This window comes from Coregonus clupeaformis, unplaced genomic scaffold (assembly GCF_020615455.1).
Source record: "Coregonus clupeaformis isolate EN_2021a unplaced genomic scaffold, ASM2061545v1 scaf0895, whole genome shotgun sequence".
Classification (NCBI taxonomy): domain Eukaryota; kingdom Metazoa; phylum Chordata; class Actinopteri; order Salmoniformes; family Salmonidae; genus Coregonus; species Coregonus clupeaformis.
In genome coordinates this window covers 16,907-41,404 of record NW_025534349.1, presented here as the reverse complement: position 1 = coordinate 41,404, position 24,498 = coordinate 16,907, and the positions used below count along the sequence as shown (strand labels likewise).

At 43.2% G+C, this 24,498-nt stretch overlaps 1 protein-coding gene across 1 annotated transcript; it reads right to left on the bottom strand.

The window, feature by feature from the left end:
* Positions 1-1,253: 1,253 nt before the first annotated feature.
* LOC123485898 (butyrophilin subfamily 2 member A2-like) lies at positions 1,254-24,315 on the bottom strand. Its single transcript, XM_045217027.1, has 6 exons — positions 24,310-24,315; positions 20,634-20,879; positions 6,249-6,456; positions 5,869-6,156; positions 5,293-5,421; positions 1,254-1,786 (listed from the first exon to the last, which is right to left on the bottom strand). Exons 1-6 carry the CDS (start codon positions 24,313-24,315, stop codon positions 1,254-1,256), a joined length of 1,410 nt encoding a protein of 469 aa, XP_045072962.1.
* Positions 24,316-24,498: the final 183 nt, after the last annotated feature.

The window sequence follows — 24,498 nt, the reverse complement described above, 5'->3', positions numbered from 1 at the left end:
CGACACAATCCTGTCTCGGAGCTCATGGCTTGGTTTTTGCTCTGACATGCACTGTCAACTGTGGGACCTTATATAGACAGGTGTGTGCCTTTCCAAATCATATCCAATCAGTTGAATTTACCACAGGTGGACTCCAATCAAGTTGTAGAAACATCTCATGGACGATCAATCGAAACAGGATGCACCTGAGCTCAATTTCGAGTCTCATAGCAAAGGGTCTGAAAACATACGTAAAAACAATTTTTACTTCCTTATCCAACTCATGTGTGCAAACCAATTATACATATATTATAATAATTAGTTAATTGTAGGCTATCCAATTCCTGCTGTAGGGTATCCAATTCCTACTTGCAGGCTATTCAATTCTTGCTACTGCAGTGTTTAAATGTAGGCTATCCAATTCCTACTTATATACTGATCCAACAGTATTTTCATGTGATTATAGGAAAGCCAATCCCTACTATTGGAGACAATGTAAATCAGTTTCCTTAGATTTACTCTCTGGATCAATTTACTTAGATCCTCTGAACCAGTTCACTGGCCAGATTCATTATTATAGGAAAATAGTTCAGCCAAATTGAACCCCAACATTTTGTGGATGAGGAGGACAAGAGATATTTCACCATTAAGGCTCGGCTGGAAAACAGACAGTCCCTCACAAATAATTTGTAATAAGGTCTCTTACCTTTTATAGTTGTGGCCAGAGGGATGTCTGGGTCCAAGCTGAGCGAAACAGATAAAAAAGTCAGGTCGCTCTCATCTGGGTCACAGCACCAAATGTTGTGGAAAACTCAATCCAAAGATTAAGGCATAGACCATATAATTGTATAATAAAAACATATTTAATCAAGCAGTTGCGAGGGAGATCTGTCTCTGATTTCACAGGGAAGAGCTCGAAGACTAAATGGTTACATGTCCCTTATATAGTGGGAGGTGACAATACAATCATATTATTACACAACAGTTATTTATACAAGCAACAGTTCCAGAACACAATGGCCTTGTGTTAGGGTTCAGACATAACAGGAGTCTATGAAAGGCATAACATCACAGTCCAACATAGAACATATCCCTTGAGAAGTTACAACAGCTCACTCCAAATTCTGCCACCACAAAAGGATGACATTCAGCAGAAATTATACAGGGTGAATTTCCTCTCTGTTAGTATAATCATATAGTGATAAACACATTGCAATTCATTCAGACTGTGAGTAACACACACACACAGTATTTCAATGTTTGGTATAAAACAGTCAGTCAGTGACACCTACAGGAGTGATGACCAGTGACCTGTTATAAATAGGACCAGAAAAAAATAATGGATAGAGTTTATCAGTGAAGGTGCAGCCAGTGAAAGAGTAGATATGAGACCTGGCCTCCACATTGTAGAAGGAGACCTGACCCTCCTCATAATCCACAAACACCCCCACCTTCTGGGGCTTCTCTCTCAGGGAGAGGGGGACAGAGGGCCCAGTAAGAGCCTTGTACTTTCCTTTACTCAGCCACACAGTCCAGTGTCCATTCCAAGGGCTCAGTGTAATCTTCCCCTTCCTGTTGATGGACTTGCTGACCACTCCTAAAACCCACCCAGTCTTCCCCTCCACCTGAACCTCATAGTAGAATCTCCCTGAGGAGAAACTCTCCTTTCCCAGGACATTGTGAACTTTATCAAACCTCTCTGGGTTGTCAGGGAGCTCCTGTTTTATGTCTCCACATCTCACTTGTTTCCTGTCTTCAGACAGGATAAGCTGGGGATGTGCTGTATCTGGGTCTAGAGTCACATCCACTATGGAGAGAAACACACTTTATTAGAGTGATAAAATAAATATATCAATATAGGGGACAGCATTTTATTGCTCAGTACATTACTCTAGGACACATGTATAGTGATGTGCTGTATCAGAGTCACATCCACTGTGAAGTGAAAAATAGTCTATAAAAAGGAGAAGAAAATAACATCAATATGGGAGACAATATTTTACTGCAGGACTTAATGTACAGTACATTACTGTAGACATATGTAGCCTATAGGTTGTTATTGATAACAACATAAGTATACTGTAGATATGAATGTGTGATCATGTTATTTCAAGTAATACCGGTATGTGAAGATATTAATATTCATGTGAAACTCTAGGTGCGTGGACTGGAGAGTATTACACACTGACCTGCATGTCTTCTGATGCTTTCAAGTTCTAGAATATAGAGAAAGAGCTTGTCAGATTTGGGGAAACTATGGTAACATGATGACAAATCTCCCTCTCTTAATCTCCAAACTTTAATGATAAGGTGAGAGATAATTTTTTTAATTCAAGTTCAGAACCAGATACATATCCAAAGTGACATGGTGTAAAAAATACATCACTCTACCCCCCTCCTCCGCACACTCCACTGGCTTCCAGTTGAAGCTCGCATCCGTTACAAGACCATGGTGCTTGCCTATGGAGCAGTGAGGGGAACGGCACCTCCGTACCTTCAGGCTCTGATCAGTCCCTACACCCAGGCGAGGGCACTGCGTTCATCCACCTCTGGCCTGCTGGCTCCCCTTCCTCTGCGGAAGCATAGTTCCCGCTCAGCCCAGTCAAAGCTGTTCGCTGCTCTGGCACCCCAATGGTGGAACAAGCTCCCTCACGACGCCAGGACAGCGGAGTCACTCACCACCTTCCGGAGACATTTGAAACCCCACCTCTTTAAGGAACACCTGGGATAGGATAAAGTAATCCTTCTACCCCCCCCCCCAAAAAAAAATAAAAAAATAGTATAATTGTAAAGTGGTTATCCCACTGGCTATAGGGTGAATGCACCAATTTGTAGTCGCTCTGGATAAGAGCGTCTGCTAAATGACGTAAATGTGCCCTTGAGCAAGGCACTTAACCCTAATTGCTCCTGTAAGTCGCTCTGGATAAGAGCGTCTGCTAAATGACTAAAATGTAAATGTAAATAATATACTGTAGTATACCTACAAACAACAAAAATATGATATGAAGACATCAAATATATTTTAAATCCAATTCAGTGTCATTAATTTACCTGGACACCCCTTCATGTTTACAAAATCTGTGGGTAAATTCAACAAATAAAACCAATTATAATTCCAGTTCATTAAAATGTGAACATGTTTTAATACAACTAAATATAATTATTGTTCTGAACATTGCACAATGCATATTGTAAGCCCTTAGAAAAGGGCTCTCCAACCCTGTTCCTGGAGGGCTACCATCATGTAGGTTTTCACTCCAACCCTAATCTAGTGCACCTGATTCTAATAATTAGCTGGTTGATAAGTTGAATGAGGTCAGTTACAACTAAGGTTGGATCGAAAAACCTATAGGAAGTTAGCTCTGTAGGAACAGTGTTCCTGAGAATATGTATTGTATATTGACCATAGTGGTCTAGTAATGCATCATGTATATTTCCTACTTACCCAGCTGATCAGTGAGTATCTCTACAGACAAACAGATTAATTCAAGTCAATTAAAGCATTCTTAAAGGTGAATAATTAAATTAATTGTTGACAGGGGTATGGGGACAGTGAAAACAATGTGATAAAAAACTATGTCAAATATGTAAGGATTTTAAATCCATGAAACTAGCTGTTGTACTAGCATCCATTTCTGTAACATATTCATGTAATGGGGATTGTTTGTCTCCAATTGTTGTTTGGGATCCCAATATAATTGGGAGAAAAAAAATGACACATTGATGCAAAGGAGTGTTGGACACAACTTACTCAGTCTACAATCCTTGCCATCTTGAACTTTCTCTGCAGACATAAAAAGAGAACAGTTAGCGTGAACATCCTTAATGAACACATCTCACATCCATGGAGAAGACAATTATTAAAATCTGAACATATGACACACTGATGCATAGGACCAGGAGTGTTAAACTCATTCCATGGAGGGCCTAGTGTCTGCTGGTTTTGGTTATTTCCTTTCAATTAAGGACCTAGACAACCAGGTGAGGGGAGTTTCTTACTAATCAATTAGCTTAATTAATCAATCAAGTACAAGGGAGGAGTGAAAACCCACAGACACTTGGCCCTCTGTGGAATGAGTTTAACATGTGCATAGGACTGTTGGACACTACTAACTCAACTCAAGGCTGTGTTCATCTTTAACTGCAGACATAAAAAAGAAACAGACATTAGAGAGAACATCCTTAATGAACACAAGAACCTCAGTGTTTTCTCTGACAAAGTTCAATTTATGGAGGAGAACTGCATGTTTGACATTACTTACCTAGCCCTTGACTGTGTTTAGCTTTGGATGCATCTGGAGGCATGAATAGATAACAGTTCACAAAAGGACCTACTCAAGATGTTTTTTGACAAAGTCCTTTCCATGAAGGAACCAATTACACTGATGTAATTCAGAAACCACACACTGTGATTTAAAGAAACCTTATATTAAATAATCTAGCATTTTTGTAGAGAAAGTTGTTTCAAATAAAAATGGGTTTGCCGTATACATAGATTTTTTTAAAATACAAATCCTTAAATACACATGTACAGTATCTGACCAATGTCTGCTTTTGTCACGACTTCCGCCGAGGCTGCCTCCCCTCCTTGTTCGGGCAGGTTTCGGTGTTCATCGTCACCGGCTTACTAACTACTGCCGATCCCATTCTCATCACTCCACTTGTCATGTCTTGTCTTGTCAATCACACACACCTGGTGCTCATTCCCCTAATGAGTATGTATATAAGTGTTCCCCTTGTCTTTGTGAGTGATTGTTTATTGTGAGAGCGAGGAGCTCGGTTGAGCTACTCTTCTATTTGTACTTGCCAAGGTGGAATATTTTCCCTTGTATTAGTTTCGTTTTCACGCTGGGAGCGTTTTATTTATGTAAACGTAATAAACTCTGGACTTCGGTGTTTTACCTCCTGCGCCTGACTCCTTCATTCACACCTCATCACAGCTTTTTAATTCTAAAGGTCAAATAGGGGGGTTCTTATATTTGTCCTGTTTCACTGCATGTACTAGTGCTTAACCTGTACGAGTGTGAGGTGTGAAATGGAAATGTGTTTTTTGCATATCCCAACTCTCTCTGAGATACTCTCGGAGAGTGGGGTCATGGCCAGGGATCAGATTGATGACGACCCTGGAGCAATTAGGGTTAAGTGCCTTGCTCAAGGGTAGATCAACTGATTTGTTTCACCTTGTCGGCTCAGGGAATCGAACTAGCAAGCTTTCGGTTCTAGTACCCAACTCCTTGTGTATGCCACTCTGGAAACTGCACTGTAAAACATTTACATTCAGTCAAATAAACTCTTTAATTCGTTTTCTATTACCGTAGTCATTGGACAAACGATTGCAGCGCCAGATGGTGAAAGCTAATATGACCACAAGGACAATGCTCAGAGAGACAATCACTGCAAAGGCCACTCTCCATGTGTCTGTGTGAACAAGGATCAGCTCACCTGCAAGACACAAATCAACTGAGATCAGTGACATGCTTACCACTGCTACCAAATAATAAAATTGAAGGGACATTTCGCTCATAAAGAATGTTTTGTCAAACTTTTACAGACCTCAAATGCAGACTAATGTCAAAATGAAACCACATCCCATGACATCAGTTGTGTAGATCCAGCAATATGCCTCAATGCCAAATGAATGGAACATTTGAGAACCATCTCATTTCCTGGTTTTCCATTCATTTGGGGTGGAGGCATAAAGCTGGATCTACAAAATCAACATTTCATTTTGACATTAGAATACTTTAGTGTTCTTAAAATGTCGACAAACTTGTATCCAATTGTCCTATTTATGTTTCATTATTACTCAGCCTTTGTAATACAAAAGCATATAAAACATTAAAAGTGTTTCATATCAGCTAAACAATAATATGATGTTGTGCAACTCACTAGAGATGTGAAACTCTGTCTCCATGTTGATCTGCTCACTGAGTTGCCTCTGTCTGAGTCTGCAGGTAAAGTGGTTGGTGTCAGTCTCCTTTACGATGGTCTTTAGTTTGACTATGTAGAACCCCTTATAGTCCCTGTCTGTCTCTGAAGGTCCAGCAGACAGAGTGACCCCTTCACTGTCCAGCCACTCCAACTCAGGCTCAGGGAACCAGCCTTTAGATACACACAGCAGACCCATCCCTCCTTCTTTCTGTCCCTCAATGGAAACCTCTGGCTTGGATCCTATAGCTACAGACACAAAGGGAGACTGGAGATGAAGTACTGCTGAGATTGGAAACACTTCGCTGTGGGTTGTTGTATATATGGGGAAAGAAATGTACCTCTTATGTGGACTTGAATAGTGGCATCATCATAATGGGTCTTAGACTGAACAAGACATTTGTACTGTCCATCATCAGTGCCTTGTACCCTGGTCAGTTTCAAAGAGGTGTTGCCCTTCTTCAGTTCCTCTTTAAACAATGATGTCCTTCCTTCGTAGGAGCGGATCTGATCATGGTATTTGTCTAGCTTGGTTGTCAATGGAATAGCCTAGTACCGAAAGTGCAAATTGTACCCATCGTTCATGCAAATCCTCACATCGTTCATACACAAACACACACACACTCAAAGAACATGTGAGGTCACTCTACCAGAGCCTGCTCTTTGGAGGAGAAGCAGGATAGTAACACACAGACAGTCTGTCCAAGTTCACATCATTTCTGAAAGAGAAGATTATATACTGTATATCAATCATAACGATCCTGAGCCCTAGACCCTCAATGTGATTCAAAGTAGGCTATTTTATGGAGCATATGGTATGGATTTGCTATTTAATCACCTGAGACCAAAGACAGAAGACTACTTAAGACAGACTTTCTAAAATATGTAAAACTTGCTCCTTTTATTAAGGTAAGGTAAAGGGAGACGGAACCAAAGGTACCTGAAACTTTAGCCTGACTGGTTCTCACACAGAGTTATTGCCAACCATCAACATTGACTTGAATATTAATTGTGGGGATTTATTAGTACAAAGCATTTCTCCCATTAGCTCTATTATCCCTGACAGCTTTAAACAGATATACAAATAATACTTACAATTAGATACATGCAGATCACAATTGAGAAGGGTTTAAAGCTTGCTCGCCCATTGGGAAAGACTGGTGTGTCTACTGCAAGACAGGGAAGTAGCTTGCACCATAACTTGATATACTTGTTATTCTTGTAGATGAGATGGAATCCAAACTTTAATCAGCTTGAGTTAACATGGCTTGACTTGAGTTAACGTATGAGGAAGTAGGTGAGAGGTGGCATAGTTTCTGGAAACAAAACCCGGACAAACTGGCTACACTAAGATGTCGCACATAGAGATCACAGGAGGCTGGTAATGGGGGGACGGCTCACAATAATGGCTGCAATGGAGTAAATGGAATGGTATCAACATGGAAACCAGGTCTTTGATGTGTTTGAGACCATTCCATGAATTCCGTTCCAGCCATTACTATGAGCCGGTCCTCCCCAATTAATGTGCCACCAGCCAGCTGTGATACAGATGCAAGCGATTGCCCTTACCCTGTACCTCCTCAGACTGGATGTGAAAGATTTTAGAAAATACATTTAAAGACATAGCAACGTGTACACGTATTTATTCATCAACATCTTTTTAGATTGTAACAGAGTTTCTGATTAAAAAAAAAAAACAGTTTAAGAAACTGTAATAATGAGCAATAAAATGCCTGTCTTCCCTGTGCTGAGGGATCATCCATTTCCCTCAGCCTATTGTTTGTTCACTTTCACTGGAATTTGTTCTTACTGTCCTTTCATATCTCTTTATATGACCGTCCATATGTCACATATTGATTGTGGCATCCACTGTGGTGGGTTGTTGGCATGGACTACAGGAGAACCACAGCCTTATTGCACTGACATCAAGTTAACACTACAAGGCAGTAGACACACACTGATCACAGTGACATGTCATTGCAGAGACGGAAGAGGAAGTGAGACATCCCACTCCCTAATTTATTTTTTCAATGGAAGTCAATGAACTAAGTAAACCAGACCCAGCTGCTATCGCATTGGTGTCAATGGGAGAGCCACCCCCTTAAGTAGACCGGAACTGACCATTTTTTTCAATGGTAAACGGCCTGAGTGGACTATCTTTATTTATCCACCATCTTTGGTCATGGCAGATAGGCTGTGGTGCTGTAGAGGGGAAAGCACATGATCATGTTAGGAAATACAAACTAGTTATTTTATCCTATTTCAGCTCGTATTAATAAGAAATAATGTGGTACTACTGACTAGTACGTCATGATACCTACATATTTGGCAACTGCTTGATACGGTAACCGAATGGTGCTCTACATTTTTTATTTATTTCACCTTTATTTAACCAGGTAAGCCAGTTGAGAACAGGTTCTCATTTACAACTGCGACCTGGCCAAGATAAAGCAAAGTAGTGCAATAAAAACAACACAGAGTTACATATGGGGTAAAAAACATAAAGTCAGAAATACAACAGAAAATATATATACAGTGTGTGCAAATGTAGCAAGTTATGGAGGTAAGGCAATAAATAGGCTATAGTGCAGAATAATTACAATAGTATTAACACTGGAATGCTAGATGTGCAAGAGATTATGTGCAAATAGAGATACTGGGGTGCAAAAGAGCAAAATAAATAACAATATAGGGATGAGGTAGTTGGGTGGGCTAATTTCAGATGGGCTGTGTACAGGTGCAGTGATCGGTAAGGTGCTCTGACAACTGATGCTTAAAGTTATTGAGGGAGATAAGAGTCTCCAGCTTCAGAGATTTTTGCAATTCGTTCCAGTCATTGGCAGCAGAGAACTGGAAGGAATGGCGGCCAAAGGAGGTGTTGGCTTTGGGAATGACCAGTGAGATATACCTGCTGGAGCGCAGACTACGGGTGGGTGCTGCTATGGTGACCAATGAGCTAAGATAAGGCGGGGATTTGCCTAGCAGTGATTTATAGATGGCCTGGAGCCAGTGGGTTTGACGACGAACATGTAGTGAGGACCAGCCAACAAGAGCGTACAGGTCACAGTGGTGGGTAGTGTATGGGGCTTTGGAGACAAAACGGATGGCACTGTGATAGACTACATCCAATTTGCTGAGTAGAGTGTTGGAGGCTATTTTGTAAATGACATCGCCGAAGTCAAGGATCGGTAGGATAGTCAGTTTTACGAGGGCATGTTTGGCAGCATGAGTGAAGGAGGCTTTATTGCGAAATAGGAAGCCGATTCTAGATTTAACTTTGGATTGGAGATTCTTTATGTGAGTCTGGAAGTTGAGTTTACAGTCTAACCAGACACCTAGGTATTTGTAGTTGTCCACATACTCTAGGTCAGACCCGTCGAGAGTAGTGATTCTAGTTGGGTGGGCGGGTGCCAGCAGCGTTCGATTGAAAAGCATGCATTTAGTTTTACTAGTGTTTAAGAGCAGTTGGAGGCTACTGAAGGATTGTTGTATGGCATTGAAGCTCGTTTGGAGGTTTGTTAACACAGTGTCCAATGAAGGGCCAGATGTATACAAAATGGTGTCGTCTGCGTAGAGGTGGATCTGAGAGTCACCAGCAGCAAGAGCGACATCATTGATATACACGGAGAAAAGTGTCGGCCCAAGAATTGAACCCTGTGGCACCCCCATAGAGACTGCCATAGGTCCAGACAACAGGCCCTCCGATTTGACACACTGAACTCTATCTGAGAAGTAGTTGGTGAACCAGGCGAGGCAGTCATTTGAGAAACCAAGGCTATTTAGTCTGCCAATAAGAATGCGGTGGTTGACAGAGTCGAAAGCCTTGGCCAGGTCGATGAAGACGGCTGCACAGTACTGTCTATTATCAATCGCGGTTATAATATCGTTTAGGACCTTGAGCGTGGCTGAAGTGCACCCGTGACCAGCTCGGAAACCGGATTGCATAGCGGAGAAGGTACGGTGGTATTCGAAATGGTCGATGATCTGTTTGTTAACTTGGCTTTCGAATACTTTCGAAAGGCAGGGCAGGATGGATATAGGTCTGTAGCAGTTTGGATCTAGAGTGTCACCCCCTTTGAAGAGGGGGATGACAGCGGCAGCTTTCCAATCTCTGGGGATCTCAGACGTTATGAAAGAGAGGTTGAACAGACTAGTAATAGGGGTAGCGACAATTTCGGCGGCTAGTTTTAGAAAGAAAGGGTCCAGATTGTCTAGCCCAGCTGATTTGTAGGGGTCCAGATTTTGCAGCGCTTTCAAAACATCAGCTGTCTGAATTTGTGTGAAGGAGAAGCGGGGGGCATGGGCAAGTTGCAGCAGAGGGTGCAGAGTTGGTGGCCGGGTTAGTGGTAGCCAGATGGAAAGCATGGCCAGCTGTAGCAAAATGCTTGTTGAAATTCTCGATTATTGTAGATTTATCGGTGGTGATAGTGTTTCCTAGCCTCAGTGCAGTGGGCAGCTGGGAGGAAGTGCTCTTATTCTCCATGGACTTTACAGTGTCCCAAAACTTTTTGGAGTTAGTGCTACAGGATGCAAATTTCTGTTTGAAAAAGTTAGCCTTTGCTTTCCTGACTGCTTGTGTATATTGGTTCCTAACTTCCCTGAAAAGTTGCATATCGCGGGGGCTATTTGATGCTAATGCTGTACGCCACAGGATGTTTTTGTGCTGGTCAAGGGCAGTCAAGTCTGAGGAGAACCAGGGGCTATATCGGTTCTTAGTTCTGTATTTTTTGAGTGGGGCATGTTTATTTAAGATTGAGAGGAAATTACTTTTAAGGAACAACCAGGCATCCTCTACTGACGGAATGAGATCTATATCCATCCAGGATACCTGGGCCAGGTCAATTAGGAAGGCCTCCTCGCTAAAGTGTTTTAGGGAGCGTTTGACAGTGATGAGGGGTGGTCGTTTGACCGCGGACCCGTTACGGACGCAGGCAATAAGGCAGGGATCGCTGAGATCCTGGTTGAAGACAGCTGAGGTGTATTTAGAGGGTATGTTAGTCAGGATGATATCTATGAGGGTACCCATGTTTACGGATTTAGGGTTGTACCTGGTAGGTTCGTTGATAATTTGCGTGAGGTTGAGGGCATCTAGCTTGGATTGTAGGATGGCTGGGGTATTAAGCATATCCCAATTTAGGTCACCAAGCAGTACAAACTCTGAGGATAAATGGGGGGCAATCAATTCACATATGGTGTCCAGGGCACAGCTGGGGGCTGAGGGGGGTCTGTAGCAAGCGGCAACAGTGAGAGACTTATTTCTGGAAAGGTGGATTTTTAGAAGTAGAAGCTCAAACTGTTTGGGCACAGACCTGGATAGTATGATAGAGCTCTGCAGGCTATCTCTACAGTAGATTGCAACTCCACCCCCCTTTGGCAGTTCTATCTAGACGGAAAATGTTATAGTTGGGGATGGAAATTTCAGAATTTTTGGTGGCCTTCCTGAGCCAGGATTCAGACACTGCTAGAACATCAGGGTTGGCAGAGTGTGCTAACGCAGTGAATAACTCAAACTTAGGAAGTAGACTTCTGATATTTATGTGCAAGAAACCAAGACTTTGCGATTACAGAAGTCATCAAATGATAGCGCCTGGGGAGTAGGAGTGATACTGAGGGCTGCAGGGCCTGGGTTAGCCTCTACATCACCAGAGGAACAGAGGAGGACTAGAATAAGGATACGGCTAAAGGCTTTAAGAACTGGTCTTCTAGTGCGTTGGGTACATAGAATAAAGGGGGCAGATTTCCGGGTGTTATAGAAAAGATTCAGGGCATTATGTACAGACAAGGATATGGAAGGATATGAGTAAAGTGGAGATAAACCTAAGCGTTGGGTAACAATGAAAGAGATAGCATCGCTGGAGGCATCAATTGAGTCGGTCTCCGTGTGTATTGGGGGAGGGGCAAAGGAGCTATCTAAGGCAGGTTTAGCTAGGCTGGGGGGTCTACAGTGATATAGTACAATTAGAAATAACCGAAACAACAATAAACTAACCATGTTTGGGCTGAGGCTAAACATAAACAGGATGTAGTACCGTAAAAAGGAACAGTCCAGCAGATATCAGCTGTATAGCTGAGTTATCATAAGGTCCGGTGGTGAAGTACTAGTGAGTAAGAGGCCACGGCTAGCGTGTGCTAGCGGGCCAGGGCTAGCAGATGGATGGAATCTTCGTGGTTAACGTCGTAACCACATCAGACGATTATCGTCGGCAGACCAGTCGTGTAGGATCGGCGGGGCTCCGTGTCAACACTAGGTGGTCCCGTCCGGTTGACAGAGAGGTAGATAGCCGGGAGATGGGCCTAGCTCAGGATGATTAGCCAGACCACAGCGTCCGTTTTGTTGTAGCTAGCTGGCAGGTTTAGCTAGGCTGGGGGGTCGTAAAAGGAACAGTCCAGCAGATATCAGCTGTATAGCTGAGTTATCATAAGGTCCGGTGGTGAAGTACTAGTGAGTAAGAGGCCACGGCTAGCGTGTGCTAGCGGGCCAGGGCTAGCAGATGGATGGAATCTTCGTGGTTAACGTCGTAACCACATCAGACGATTTTGTCGGCAGACCAGTCGTGTAGGATCGGCGGGCTCCGTGTCAACACTAGGTGGTCCCGTCCGGTTGACAGAGAGGTAGATAGCCGGGAGATGGGCCTAGCTCAGGATGATTAGCCAGACCACAGCGTCCGTTTTGTTGTAGCTAGCTGGTAGCGACGAATCCGGAGTTAAAGGTCCAGTGATTCAGTGATTCCGGCGGAAAAACTGATATGTTCTGGGTCGATAACGCGCTGTGCAGACTGGCCGAATATCCGGTGATCAATGTCCAGTGATTAAAATTAATCCCGCAGAAAAAAATCCAATGTTCTGGGTGAAACACCGCTAGCTGTGGCTAATAGCAAGTAGCTAGTTAGCTGGCTAGCTAGTTTCAACTGGAGATTCTAGATTCTAGATAAAGGTAAGTCAATAATAGAATCCGTTCCACATTGAGTGAGGCGGGTTGCAGGAAAGTATATCTTGTAGAAGGATGAAAAGTCTGATAGGGAAATATGTACGAAAAATAGGGTATTTACAGGCTATTTACAGACATTTACAGACATACGATAAAAACACAACTGCACTACTCCGCCATCTTGGATATATGTATACATCATGTTGCTATTTGATCTGGACAAATGCAGTGCACTATATTATGAGGTGTAGTAGGTTATCATTTGACATTAACCCTCGGTGTTCTACCATACCAGTCTCAGAGCAGTACAGTATACAGTATTACACTTTTAACACTATTGGGCCTAACCGAACTCTAATGGGCTGGCTCTGATATTTACCTTCCACATGGTCTTGTCCATCACGGTTCTAGAAACTATGTTAAACGTATAACCAGGCCAGCCCAGTACAGCTGTGTTCATCTTGGCTCAGGTCAGTAGTGTGGAAGGGTATATGAGCTATATTCTAAATGTATGTCTCTGGATCTGTGTGTTGGCAGTGGTTAGTTGTGATGTGAGACTGCTGAGACAGGCGGGAAACAGAAACAGGAAATACTATAGTCCACCTGAAGTGGGTGGCACGCATCCCATAACACACTGCAAAGAGGAGAGGAGAAAACACACCCACTCTGTTCCAGACTCCAAAACAAGAGAACAGGCCTATCTACATTATGTAGTCCAAAAGGTGATGACTGCAGTAGGATGGATAAAAGGTGATGACTGCAGTAGTATTGATAAAAGGTGATGACTGCAGTAGGGTTGATCAAATGGAATAGGAACTAGTGAGTTGATATTCTGTGTATGACTGTATGGTTTGTATCAGTGTTTGGTTTGTGTTCTATACCAGAGGTTCTCCACCTTTTGTGGATTCTCTACCCACCAATCACATTGGGACCTGTCTGAAGTACCCTTTCATGTGTGTGTGACAGGACATGAACAAATGTTGGTTTACTTGTAATACTTTTTGTCTACATATCATTTAATGATATAAATAAAGTAATAAAGATAACAATCATTATATCATGATTACCATTACTATTGTTATAATTGACTTTAGAGGGGGTTGTTGGGAAATGTGGAATGTACAGTTGAAGTCGGAAGTTTACATACACCTTAGCCAAATACATTTAAACTCATGTCACGCCCTGGCTCTGGGGACTCTAGTATGTTGAGCCAGGGTGTGAGTTTTCATGTGTTTTCCATTCTAGTTTAAGTATTTCTATGTTGGCCAGAGTGGTTCTCAATCAGAGGCAACGAGTGTCAGCTGTTGCTGGTTGTCTCTGATTGGGAACCACATTTAGACAGGCTGTTTTCCCACAGTGGTTGTGGGATCTTGTTCCAAGTAGGTTGTGTTTGATCCAAGGACGTCACGTTATCGTTTTGTTGTTTTTGTTCGTGTGATCTTTATTTAATAAATATGTTCGCAAATAACGCTGCACATTGGTCCTCTGTTCCTGACGATCGTGACAGAAGATCCCACCAAAACTGGACCAAGCAGCGTGTCCAGGAGCCATCGCCAGGGGAATCACTAGCGGATCTCCGTGGCAACCTCGACTGGGTCAAGCCTAGTGAAGAGCAGAGAGGGTGGACTTGGGAGCAGTGGAGGAAGAGTCTCGACTGGGTCAAGCCAAATGAAGAGCAGAGTGGTTGGACTTTGGAGCAGTGGAGGAAGAGTCTGGCGAGAGATAGGGAGGCTTGGTCCACGGGGAGGAGAGACACCCAGAATTTTTTTAGGGGGGGGCTCACGCTGTGGACGACGGGGCAGCAGGAGGCCGCGATGGAGCGGTCCAGCGGGTTTGCAGAGGAGGCCGCCAGGTTAAGGGGGCCACTGGTCACAGAGGAGAGGGAAAGTGCAGAGGCACGGCAAGAGGTACTGGGGTGTGTTACCAGTCCGGTCCAGCCCGTTCCTGATCCCTGCGTAGGGCCAGTGGTGTGTGTCCCCAGTACGGTCCGGCCTGTTCCTGTTCCTCGCATCGAGCCTGTGGTACGTGTCGTCAGCCCGGCCCGGCCTGTTCCTGCTCCCCGCACCAAGCCTATGGTGCGCGTCGCCAGCCCGGCCCGGCCTGTTCCTGCTCCCCGCACCAAGCCTATGGTGCACGTCGCCAGCCCGGTCCGGCCCGTTCCTGCTCCCCGCACCAAGACAGTGGTGCGCTTCGTCAGCCCGGTCCGGCCCGTTCCTGCTCCCCGCACCAAGCCTATGGTGCGCGTCGCCAACCCGGCCCGACCTGTTCCTGCTCCCCGCACCAAGTCAGTGGTGCGTGTCGCCAGCCCGGCCCGGTCCATTCCTGCTCTCTGCACTAAGGCAGTGGTGCGCTTCGTCAGCCCGGTCCGGCCCGCTCCTGCTCCCCGCACCAAGCCTATGGTGCACGTCGCCAGCCCGGCTCGGCCTGTTCCTGCTCCCCACACCAAGCCAGTGGTGTGCGTCGTCAGTCCAGCACAGCCCGTGCCTGTTCCACCGGTGCCTGGTCCGGTACCGGTCAGCTGCTCCACGCCGGAGCTAGAGCAATCCGCTCCACCAGTGTTCAGTCCAGCTCCGGCCAGCAGGGCCAGACCGGACCAGGGGTACTTTGGGAGGTTAGAGAGGGAGTGGGGATCATGCCCGGAGCCGGATCCGCCGCCAAGGCGGAGTGCCCACCCGGTCCCTCCCCTGTGGTGTTTGGTTGGCGCGGTCGGAGTTCGCGCCTTTGGGGGGGGGTACTGTCACGCCCTGGCTCTGGGGACTCTAGTATGTTGAGCCAGGGTGTGAGTTTTCATGTGTTTTCCATTCTAGTTTAAGTATTTCTATGTTGGCCAGAGTGGTTCTCAATCAGAGGCAACGAGTGTCAGCTGTTGCTGGTTGTCTCTGATTGGGAACCACATTTAGACAGGCTGTTTTCCCACAGTGGTTGTGGGATCTTGTTCCAAGTAGGTTGTGTTTGATCCAAGGACGTCACGTTATCGTTTTGTTGTTTTTGTTCGTGTGATCTTTATTTAATAAATATGTTCGCAAATAACACTGCACATTGGTCCTCTGTTCCTGACGATCGTGACAACTCAGTTTTTCACAATTCCTTGCATTTAATCCTAGTAAAAATTCCCTGTTTTAGGTCAGTTAGGGGATCACCACTTTATTTTAAGAATGTGAAATGTCAGAATAACAGTAGAGAGAATGATTTATTTCAGCTTTTATTTCTTTCATCACATTCCCAGTGGGTCAGAAGTTTACATACACTCAATTAGTATTTGGCAGCATTGCCTTTAAATTGTTTAACTTGGGTCAAACGTTTCGGGTAGCCTTCCACAAGCTACCCACAATAAATTGGGTGAATTTTGGCCCATTCCTCCTGACAGAGCTTGTGTAACTGAGTCAGGTTTGTAGGCCTCCTTGCTCGCACACGCTTTTTCAGTTCTGCCCACAAATGTTCTATAAGATTGAGGTCAGGGCTTTGTGATGGCCACTCCAATAACTTGACTTGTTGTCCTTAAGCAGTTTTGCCACAACTTTGGAAGTATGCTTGGGGTCATTGTCCATTTGGAAGACCGATTTGCGACCAAGCTTTAACTTCCTGACTGATGTCTTGAGATGTTGCTTCAATATATCCACATCATTTTCCTTCCTCATGATGCCATCTATTTTGTGAAGTGCACCAGTCCCTCCTGCAGCAAAGCACCCCCACAGCATGATGCTGCCACCCCTGTGCTTCACGGTTGGGATGGTGCTCTTCGGCTTGCAAGCCTTCCCCTTTTTCCTCCAAACATAACGATGGTCATTATGGCCAAACAGTTCTATTTTTGTTTCATCAGACCAGAGGACATTTCTCCAAAAAGTACGATCTTTGTCCCCATGTGCAGTTGCAAACCGTAGTCTGGCTTTTTAATGGCGGATTTGGAGCAGTGGCTTCTTCCTTGCTGAGCAGCCTTTCAGGTTATGTCGATATAGGACTCGTTTTACTGTGGACATAGATACTTTTGTACCTGTTTCCTCCAGCATCTTCACAAGGTCCTTTGCTGTTGTTCTGGGATTGATTTGCACTTTTCGCACCAATGTACGTTCATCTCTAGGAGACAGAACGCGTCTCCTTCCTGAGCGGTATGATGGCTGCGTGGTCCCATGGTGTTTATACTTGCGTACTATTGTTTGTACAGATGAACGTGGTACCTTCAGGCATTTGGAAATTGCTCACAAAGATGAACCAGACTTGCGGAGGTCAACAATATTTTTTCGGAGGTCTTGGCTGATTTCTTTTGATTTTCCCATGATGTCAAGCAAAGAGGCACTGAGTTTGAAGGTAGGACTTGAAATACATCCACAGGTACACCTCCAATTGACTCAAATGATGTCAATTAGCCTATCAGAAGCTTCTAAAGCCATGACATCATTTTCTGGAATTTTCCAAGCTGTTTATAGGCACAGTCAATTTAGTGTATGTAAACGTCTGACCCACTGGAATTGTGATACAGTGAATTATAAGTGAAATAATCTGTCTGTAAAGAATTGTTGGAAAAATTTCTTGTGTCATGCACAAAGTAGATGTCCTAACCGACTTGCCAAAACTATAGGTTGTTAACAAGAAATTTGTGGAGTGGTTGAAAAACGAGTTTTAATGACTCCAACCTAAGTGTATGTAAACTTCCGATTTCAACTGTATTAGCCATTTCATGCAATCTAGAGCCTTAATTATATCAAATAAGGAAGCCATTCAAACAAACACAGTAAATCTCGGGAGACCGAGAAAGAGAGGAGGTAGTGAAAGGGTAGAGACAGTGAAAGAGGAGACAGTGAAAAATAGGAGACAGTGAAAGAGAGGAGACAGTGAAAGAGAGGAGACAGTGAAAGAGAGGACACAGTGAAAGAGGAGACAGTGAAAAATAGGAGACTGTGAAAGAGAGGAGACAGTGAAAGAGAGGAGACAGTGAAAGAGAGGAGACAGTGAAAGAGAGGAGACAGTGAAAGAGGAGACAGTGAAAGAGGAGACAGTGAAAGAGAGGAAAGAGTGAAAAGAGAGGAGACAGAGAAAGGGTAGACCAGGGGAGAGAAAAAGAGACAAGGCCCACTGCACTGAGGGATTTGACAGACAGACACACCCTGCCACAGCACACAGGTGGTGTGGGATATAAATACCCAGTGATGAAGAATGGATAAAACACAGTCTGCCCACACTGGTCTCTGTCTCAGGGACCTCACGAGGAGCCATTCTTATAGCATCCCAAATGGCACTGATGCACTATTCTTTACCATAGCCCTTAGGACAGTGTTTCTCAAACATCTCCTCTGGGACCCCCAGCTGTTCCATGTATTTGATCTAGTCCAGAGCTAGCACACCTGATTCAACTTGTCAACTAAAAATCAACCCCTTGAATAAGTGAGTTAGGTGAAATAGTTCAGAGCTACAACAAAATTGTGAAACATCTCGGGGTCCCAGAGGAGAACCACTGCCATAGGGAATAGGGTGTCCACTCTTCTCTTCCCCTCCCCTCTCCTCCTCCCCCACGTCCCAAATCGCACCCTTTTCCGTATATAGTGCACTACTTTGACCAGAGTCTATGGGGAATAGGGTGCCATTGTCTGCCACAGTGGGCACATCATCATACCCATAAAAACACAGAAATGGTTCCAATGGTTTACAAAAACATTAAATGAATTGTGTGTTTGGTGTAGGCTTACCTTGGTGTGACATTTTGATAGCTGTGTAATTCTCTCTCGGACAAGGTGAGTTTTATCAATATATTCGCCTCAATTTACTCAAAATAAATTGCAATGCTAATTATTGATAAAAATTACCTTGTCCGAAAGAGATTTGAATGGTTATCAAAACGTCACTCCAGGGTAAGCCTACACGAAACACAGACCTTATATGAAGTAGTTCTAAAATCCCAGATGGAAAAATTAATGGTGAAAAAACTATTGGAACCGTTTCTGGGTTTTAAGACTCATCGATACACAGGGTGAAGCGTGGCTTAATATGACCACACCCTCGAGTAGGGTACAGGCGTAGGGTACTCCCTTTACTCCCATGTTAAATCTCCATGAGAAGAATCCTTCCTTTCCCAGGACACTGACACAAGTATCAAACCTCTCTGGGTTGTCAGAGAGATGCTGGCATACGTCTCCATTTCTAACTTGTTTCCTATCTTCAGACAGGATGAAAGTGGGATTTGCTGTATCTGGGTCTAGAGTCACATCCACTGTGGCGAGAAACATCCACTTTATTATATATATATATATATATATATTTTTGTTTTGTTTTTTTGTTTTTTTTTGACATAAATATGGGGAAGTTATTTTACTGCAGGACTTGCTGCACAGTACATTACTGTAGACACATGTAGCCTATAAACATAGAAAATGCGCCATTCTTTGTCTGAGACTTTATGTCCCAGACCCTTTAGATAGAGCTTTAACCTGATATTTATCAACTGATCCATAAGGGAACCACTCTGAACAGTTATCAGATGACTTTATACACCACTTGCGTACGTCTACGTGTGGGTGAACAAGTTGTATATAATTTTTTTAAAATATTGTTTTCTCTCTTGTAACCCATTATACACATACAGTGCATTTTGAAAGTATTCAGACCCCTTGACTTTTTCCACATTTTGTTACGTTACAGGCTTAGGTTTCTCCGAAGATACATATATATAGATACATATACACAATTATACATATATTATAATAATTAGTTAATTGTAGGCTATCCAATTCCTGCTGTAGGGTATCCAATTCCTACTTGCAGGCTATTCAATTCTTGCTACTGCAGTGTTCAAATGTAGGCTATCCAATTCCTACTCATATACTGATCCAACAGTATTTTCATGTGATTATAGGAAAGCCAATCCCTACTATTGGAGACAATGTAAATCAGTTTCCTTAGATTTACTCTCTGGATCAATTTACTTAGATCCTCTGAACCAGTTCACTGGCCAGATTCATTATTATAGGAAAATAGTTCAGCCAAATTGAACCCCAACATTTTGTGGATGAGGAGGACAAGAGATATTTCACCATTAAGGCTCGGCTAGAAAACAGACAGTCCCTCACAAATAATTTTTAATAAGGTCTCTTACCTTTTATAGTTGTGGCCAGAGGGATGTCTGGGTCCAAGCCGAGCGAAACAGATAAAAAAGTCAGGTCGCTCTCATCTGGGTCACAGCACCAAATGTTGTGGAAAACTCAATCCAAAGATTAAGGCATAGACCATATAATTGTATAATAAAAACATATTTAATCAAGCAGTTGCGAGGGAGATCTGTCTCTGATTTCACAGGGAAGAGCTCCAAGAGTAAATGGTTACATGTCCCTTATATAGTGGGAGGTGACAATACAATCATATTGTTACACAACTGTTATTTATACAAGCAACAGTTCCAGAACACAATGGCCTTGTGTTAGAGTGCAGACATAACAGGAGTCTATGAAAGGCATAACATCACAGTCCAACACAGAACATATCCCTTGAGAAGTTACAACAGCTCACCCCAAATTCTGCCACCACAAAAGGATGACATTCAGCAGAAATTATACAAGGTGAATTTTCTCTCTGTTAGTATAATCATATAGTGATAAACACATTGCAATTCATTCAGACTGTGAGTAACACACACACAAACAGTATTTCAATGTTTGGTATAAAACAGTCAGCCAGTGACATCTAAAGGAGTGATGACCAGTGACCAGTTATAAATAGCATCAGAATAAAATAATGGATAGAGTTTCTCAGTGAAGGTGCAGCCAGTGAAAGAGTAGATATGAGACCTGGCCTCCACATTATAGAAGGAGACCTGACCCTCCTCATAATCCACAAACACACCCACCTTCTGGGGTTTCTGTCTCTGGGAGAGGGTGACAGTGGGACCAGTGAAAGCCTTGTACTCTCCACCAATCAGAAACACAGTCCAGTATCCATTCCCAGGGCTCAGTGTAATCTTCCCCTTCCTGTTGATGGACTCTCTGACCACTCCTAAAGTCCAGTTAGTCTTCCCCTCCACCTGCACCTCATAGTAGAATCTCCCTGAGGAGAAACCTTCCTTTCCCAGGATAAAGGGAACAGTATCAAACCTCTCTAGGTTGTCAGGGAGATCTTGTTTTATGTTTCCATGTTGAACTTGTTTCCTGTCTTCAGACAGGATGAGGTCAGGATGTGCTCAAGGTCTAAAGTCACATCCACTATGGAGAGAAACACACTTTATTAGAATGATAAAATAAACATATCAATATGGGGGACTGGATTTTACATACACTTAGGTTGGAGTCATTAAAACTTGTTTTTTAACCACTCCACACATTTCTTGTTAACAAACTATAGATTTGGCAAGTCGGTTAGGACATCTACTTTTTGCATGACACAAGTAATTTTTCCAACAATTGTTTACAGACAGATTATTTCACTTATAATTCACTGTATCACAATTCCAGTGGGTCAGAAGTTTACATACACTAAGTTGACTGTGCCTTTAAACAGCTTGGAAAATTCCAGAAAATGATGTCATGGCTTTAGAAGCTTCTGACAGGCTAATTGACATAATTTGAGTCAATTGGAGGTGTACCTGTGGATGTATTTCAAGGCCTACCTTCAAACTCAGTGCCTCTTTGCTTGACATCATGGGAAAATCAAAAGAAATCAGCCAAGAACTCAGAAAAATAATTGTAGACCTCCACAAGTCTGGTTCATCCTTGGGAGCAATTTCCAAACGCCTGTTCATCTGTACTTTTATTTTATTTTATTTTATTTCACCTTTATTTAACCAGGTAAACCAGTTGAGAACAAGTTCTCATTTACAACTGCGACCTGGCCAAGATAAAGCAAAGCAGTGCGATAAAAACAACAACACAGAGTTACATATGGGGTAAAACAAAACAAAGTCAAAAATACAACAGAAATACATATAATATACAGTGTGTGCAAATTTAGCAAGTTATGGAGGTAAGGCAATAATATAGGCTATAGTGCAAAATAATTACAATTAGTATTAACACTGGAATGATAGATGTGCAAGAGATGATGTGCAAATAGAGATACTGGGGTACAAATGAGCAAAATAAATAACAATATAGGGATGAGGTAGTTGGGCGGGCTAATTTCCAGATGGGCTGTGTACAGGTGCAGTGATCGGTAAGGTGCTCTGACAACTGATGCTTAAAGTTAGTGAGGGAGATAAGTGTCTCCAGCTTCAGAGATTTTTGCAATTTGTTCCAGTCATTGGCAGCAGAGAACTGGAAGGAATTGCGGCCAAAGGAGGTGTTGGCTTTGGGGATGACCAGTGAGAAATACCCGCTGGAGCGCAGACTACGGGTGGGTGTTGCTATGGTGACCAATGAGCTAAGATAAGGCGGGTTTGCCTAGCAGTGATTTATAGATGGCCTGGAGCCAGTGGGTTTGACGACGAATATGTAGTGAGGACCAGCCAACAAGAGCGTACAGGTCACAGTGGTGGGTATTATATGGGGCTTTGGAGACAAAACGGATGGCACTGTGATAGACTACATCCAATTTGCTGAGTAGAGTGTTGGAGGCTATTTTGTAAATGACATCGCCGAAGTCAAGGATCGGTAGGATAGTTAGTTTTACGAGGGCATGTTTGGCAGCATGAGTGAAGGAGGCTTTGTTGCAAAATAGGAAACCGATTCTAGATTTAACTTTGGATTGGAGATTCTTAATGTGAGTCTGGAAGGAGAGTTTACAGTCTAACCAGACACCTAGATATTTGTAGTTGTCCACATACTCTAGGTCAGACCCGTCGAGAGTAGTGATTCTAGTCGGGTGGGCGGGTGCAAGCAGCGTTCGGTTGAAGAGCATGCATTTAGTTTTACTAGTGTTTAAGAGCAGTTGGAGGCTACTGAAGGAGTGTTGTATGGAATTGAAGCTCGTTTGGAGGTTTGTTAACACAGTGTCCAATGAAGGGCCAGATGTATACAAAATGGTGTCGTCTGCGTAGAGGTGGATCTGAGAGTCACCAGCAGCAAGAGCGACGTCATTGATATACACAGAGAAAAGAGTCGGCCCAAGAATTGAACCCTGTGGCACCCCCATAGAGACTGCCATAGGTCCAGACAACAGGCCCTCCGATTTGACACATTGAACTCTAACAAGTATAAACACCATGGGACCACGCAGCCGTCATACCGGTCAGGAAGGAGACGCGTTCTGTCTCCTAGAGATGAACGTACTTTGGTGCGAAAAGTGCAAATCAATCCCAGAACAACAGCAAAGGATTTTGTGAAGATGCTGGAGGAAACAGGTACAAAAGTATCTATATCCACAGTAAAATGAGTCCTATATCGACATAACCTGAAAGGCCGCTCAGCAAGGAAGAAGCCACTGCTCCAAAACTGCCATAAAAAAGCCAGACTACGGTTTGCAACTGCACATGGGGACAAAGATCTTACTTTTTGGAGAAATGTCCTCTGGTCTGATGAAACAAAAATAGAACTGTTTGGCCATAATTATCATCGTTATGTTTGGAGAAAAAAGGGGGACGCTTACAAGCCGAAGAACACCATCCCAAACGTGAAGCACGGGGGTGGCATTATCATGCTGTGGGGGTGGTTTGCTGCAGGAGGGACTGGTGCACTTCACAAAATAGATGGCATCATGAGGAAGGAAAATTATGTGGATATATTGAAGCAACATCAAGACATCAATCAGGAAGTTAAAGCTTGGTCGCAAATGGGTCTTCCAAATGGACAATGACCCCAAGCATACTTCCAAAGTTGTGCTAAAATGGCTTAAGGACAACAAAGTCAAGGTATTGGAGTGGCCATCACAAAGTCCTGACCTCAATCCTATAGAACATTTGTGGGCAGAACTGAAAAAGCGTGTGCGAGCAAGGAGGCCTACAAACCTGACTCAATTACACCAGCTCTGTCAGGAGGAATGGGCCAAAATTCACCCAACTTATTGTGGGTAGCTTGTGGAAGGCTACCCAAAACGTTTGACCCAAGTTTAACTTTTTAAAGGCAATGCTACCAAATACTAATTGAGTGTATGTAAACCTCTGACCCACTGGGACTGTGATGAAAGAAATAAAAGCTGAAATCAATCATTCTCTCTACTATTATTCTGACATTTCACATTCTTAAAATAAAGTGGTGATCCTAACTGACCTAAGACAGGGAATTTTTACTAGGATAAAATGTCAAGAATTGTGAAAACCTGAGTTGTATGTAAACTTCCGATTTAAACTGTATGTATAGTGATGCGCTGTATCAGGGTCTAGAGTCACATCCACTGTGAAGTGAAAAATAGTCTATAAAAATGAGAAGAAAATAACATCAATATGGGGGATGGCATTTTACTGCAGGACTTAATGTACAGTACACTACTGTAGACACATGTATCCTATAGGTTGTTATTGATAACATGAGTATACTGTAGATATGAATGTGTGATCATGTTATTTCAAGTAATCCCGGTACATGAACTCTAGGTGGGTGGACTGGAGAGTATTACACACTGACCTGCATGTTTTCTGATGGTTTCAAGTTCTACAATATAGAGAAAGAGTTTGTCAGATTTGGGGGATACCAGAAACTATGGTAATATAATGTTACAGTAGTGTATACTGTATGGTGCACTTGGAACATGATGCCAAATCTCCCTCTCTTAATCTCCAAACTTTAATGATAAGGTGAGGGATTTTTTTTAAT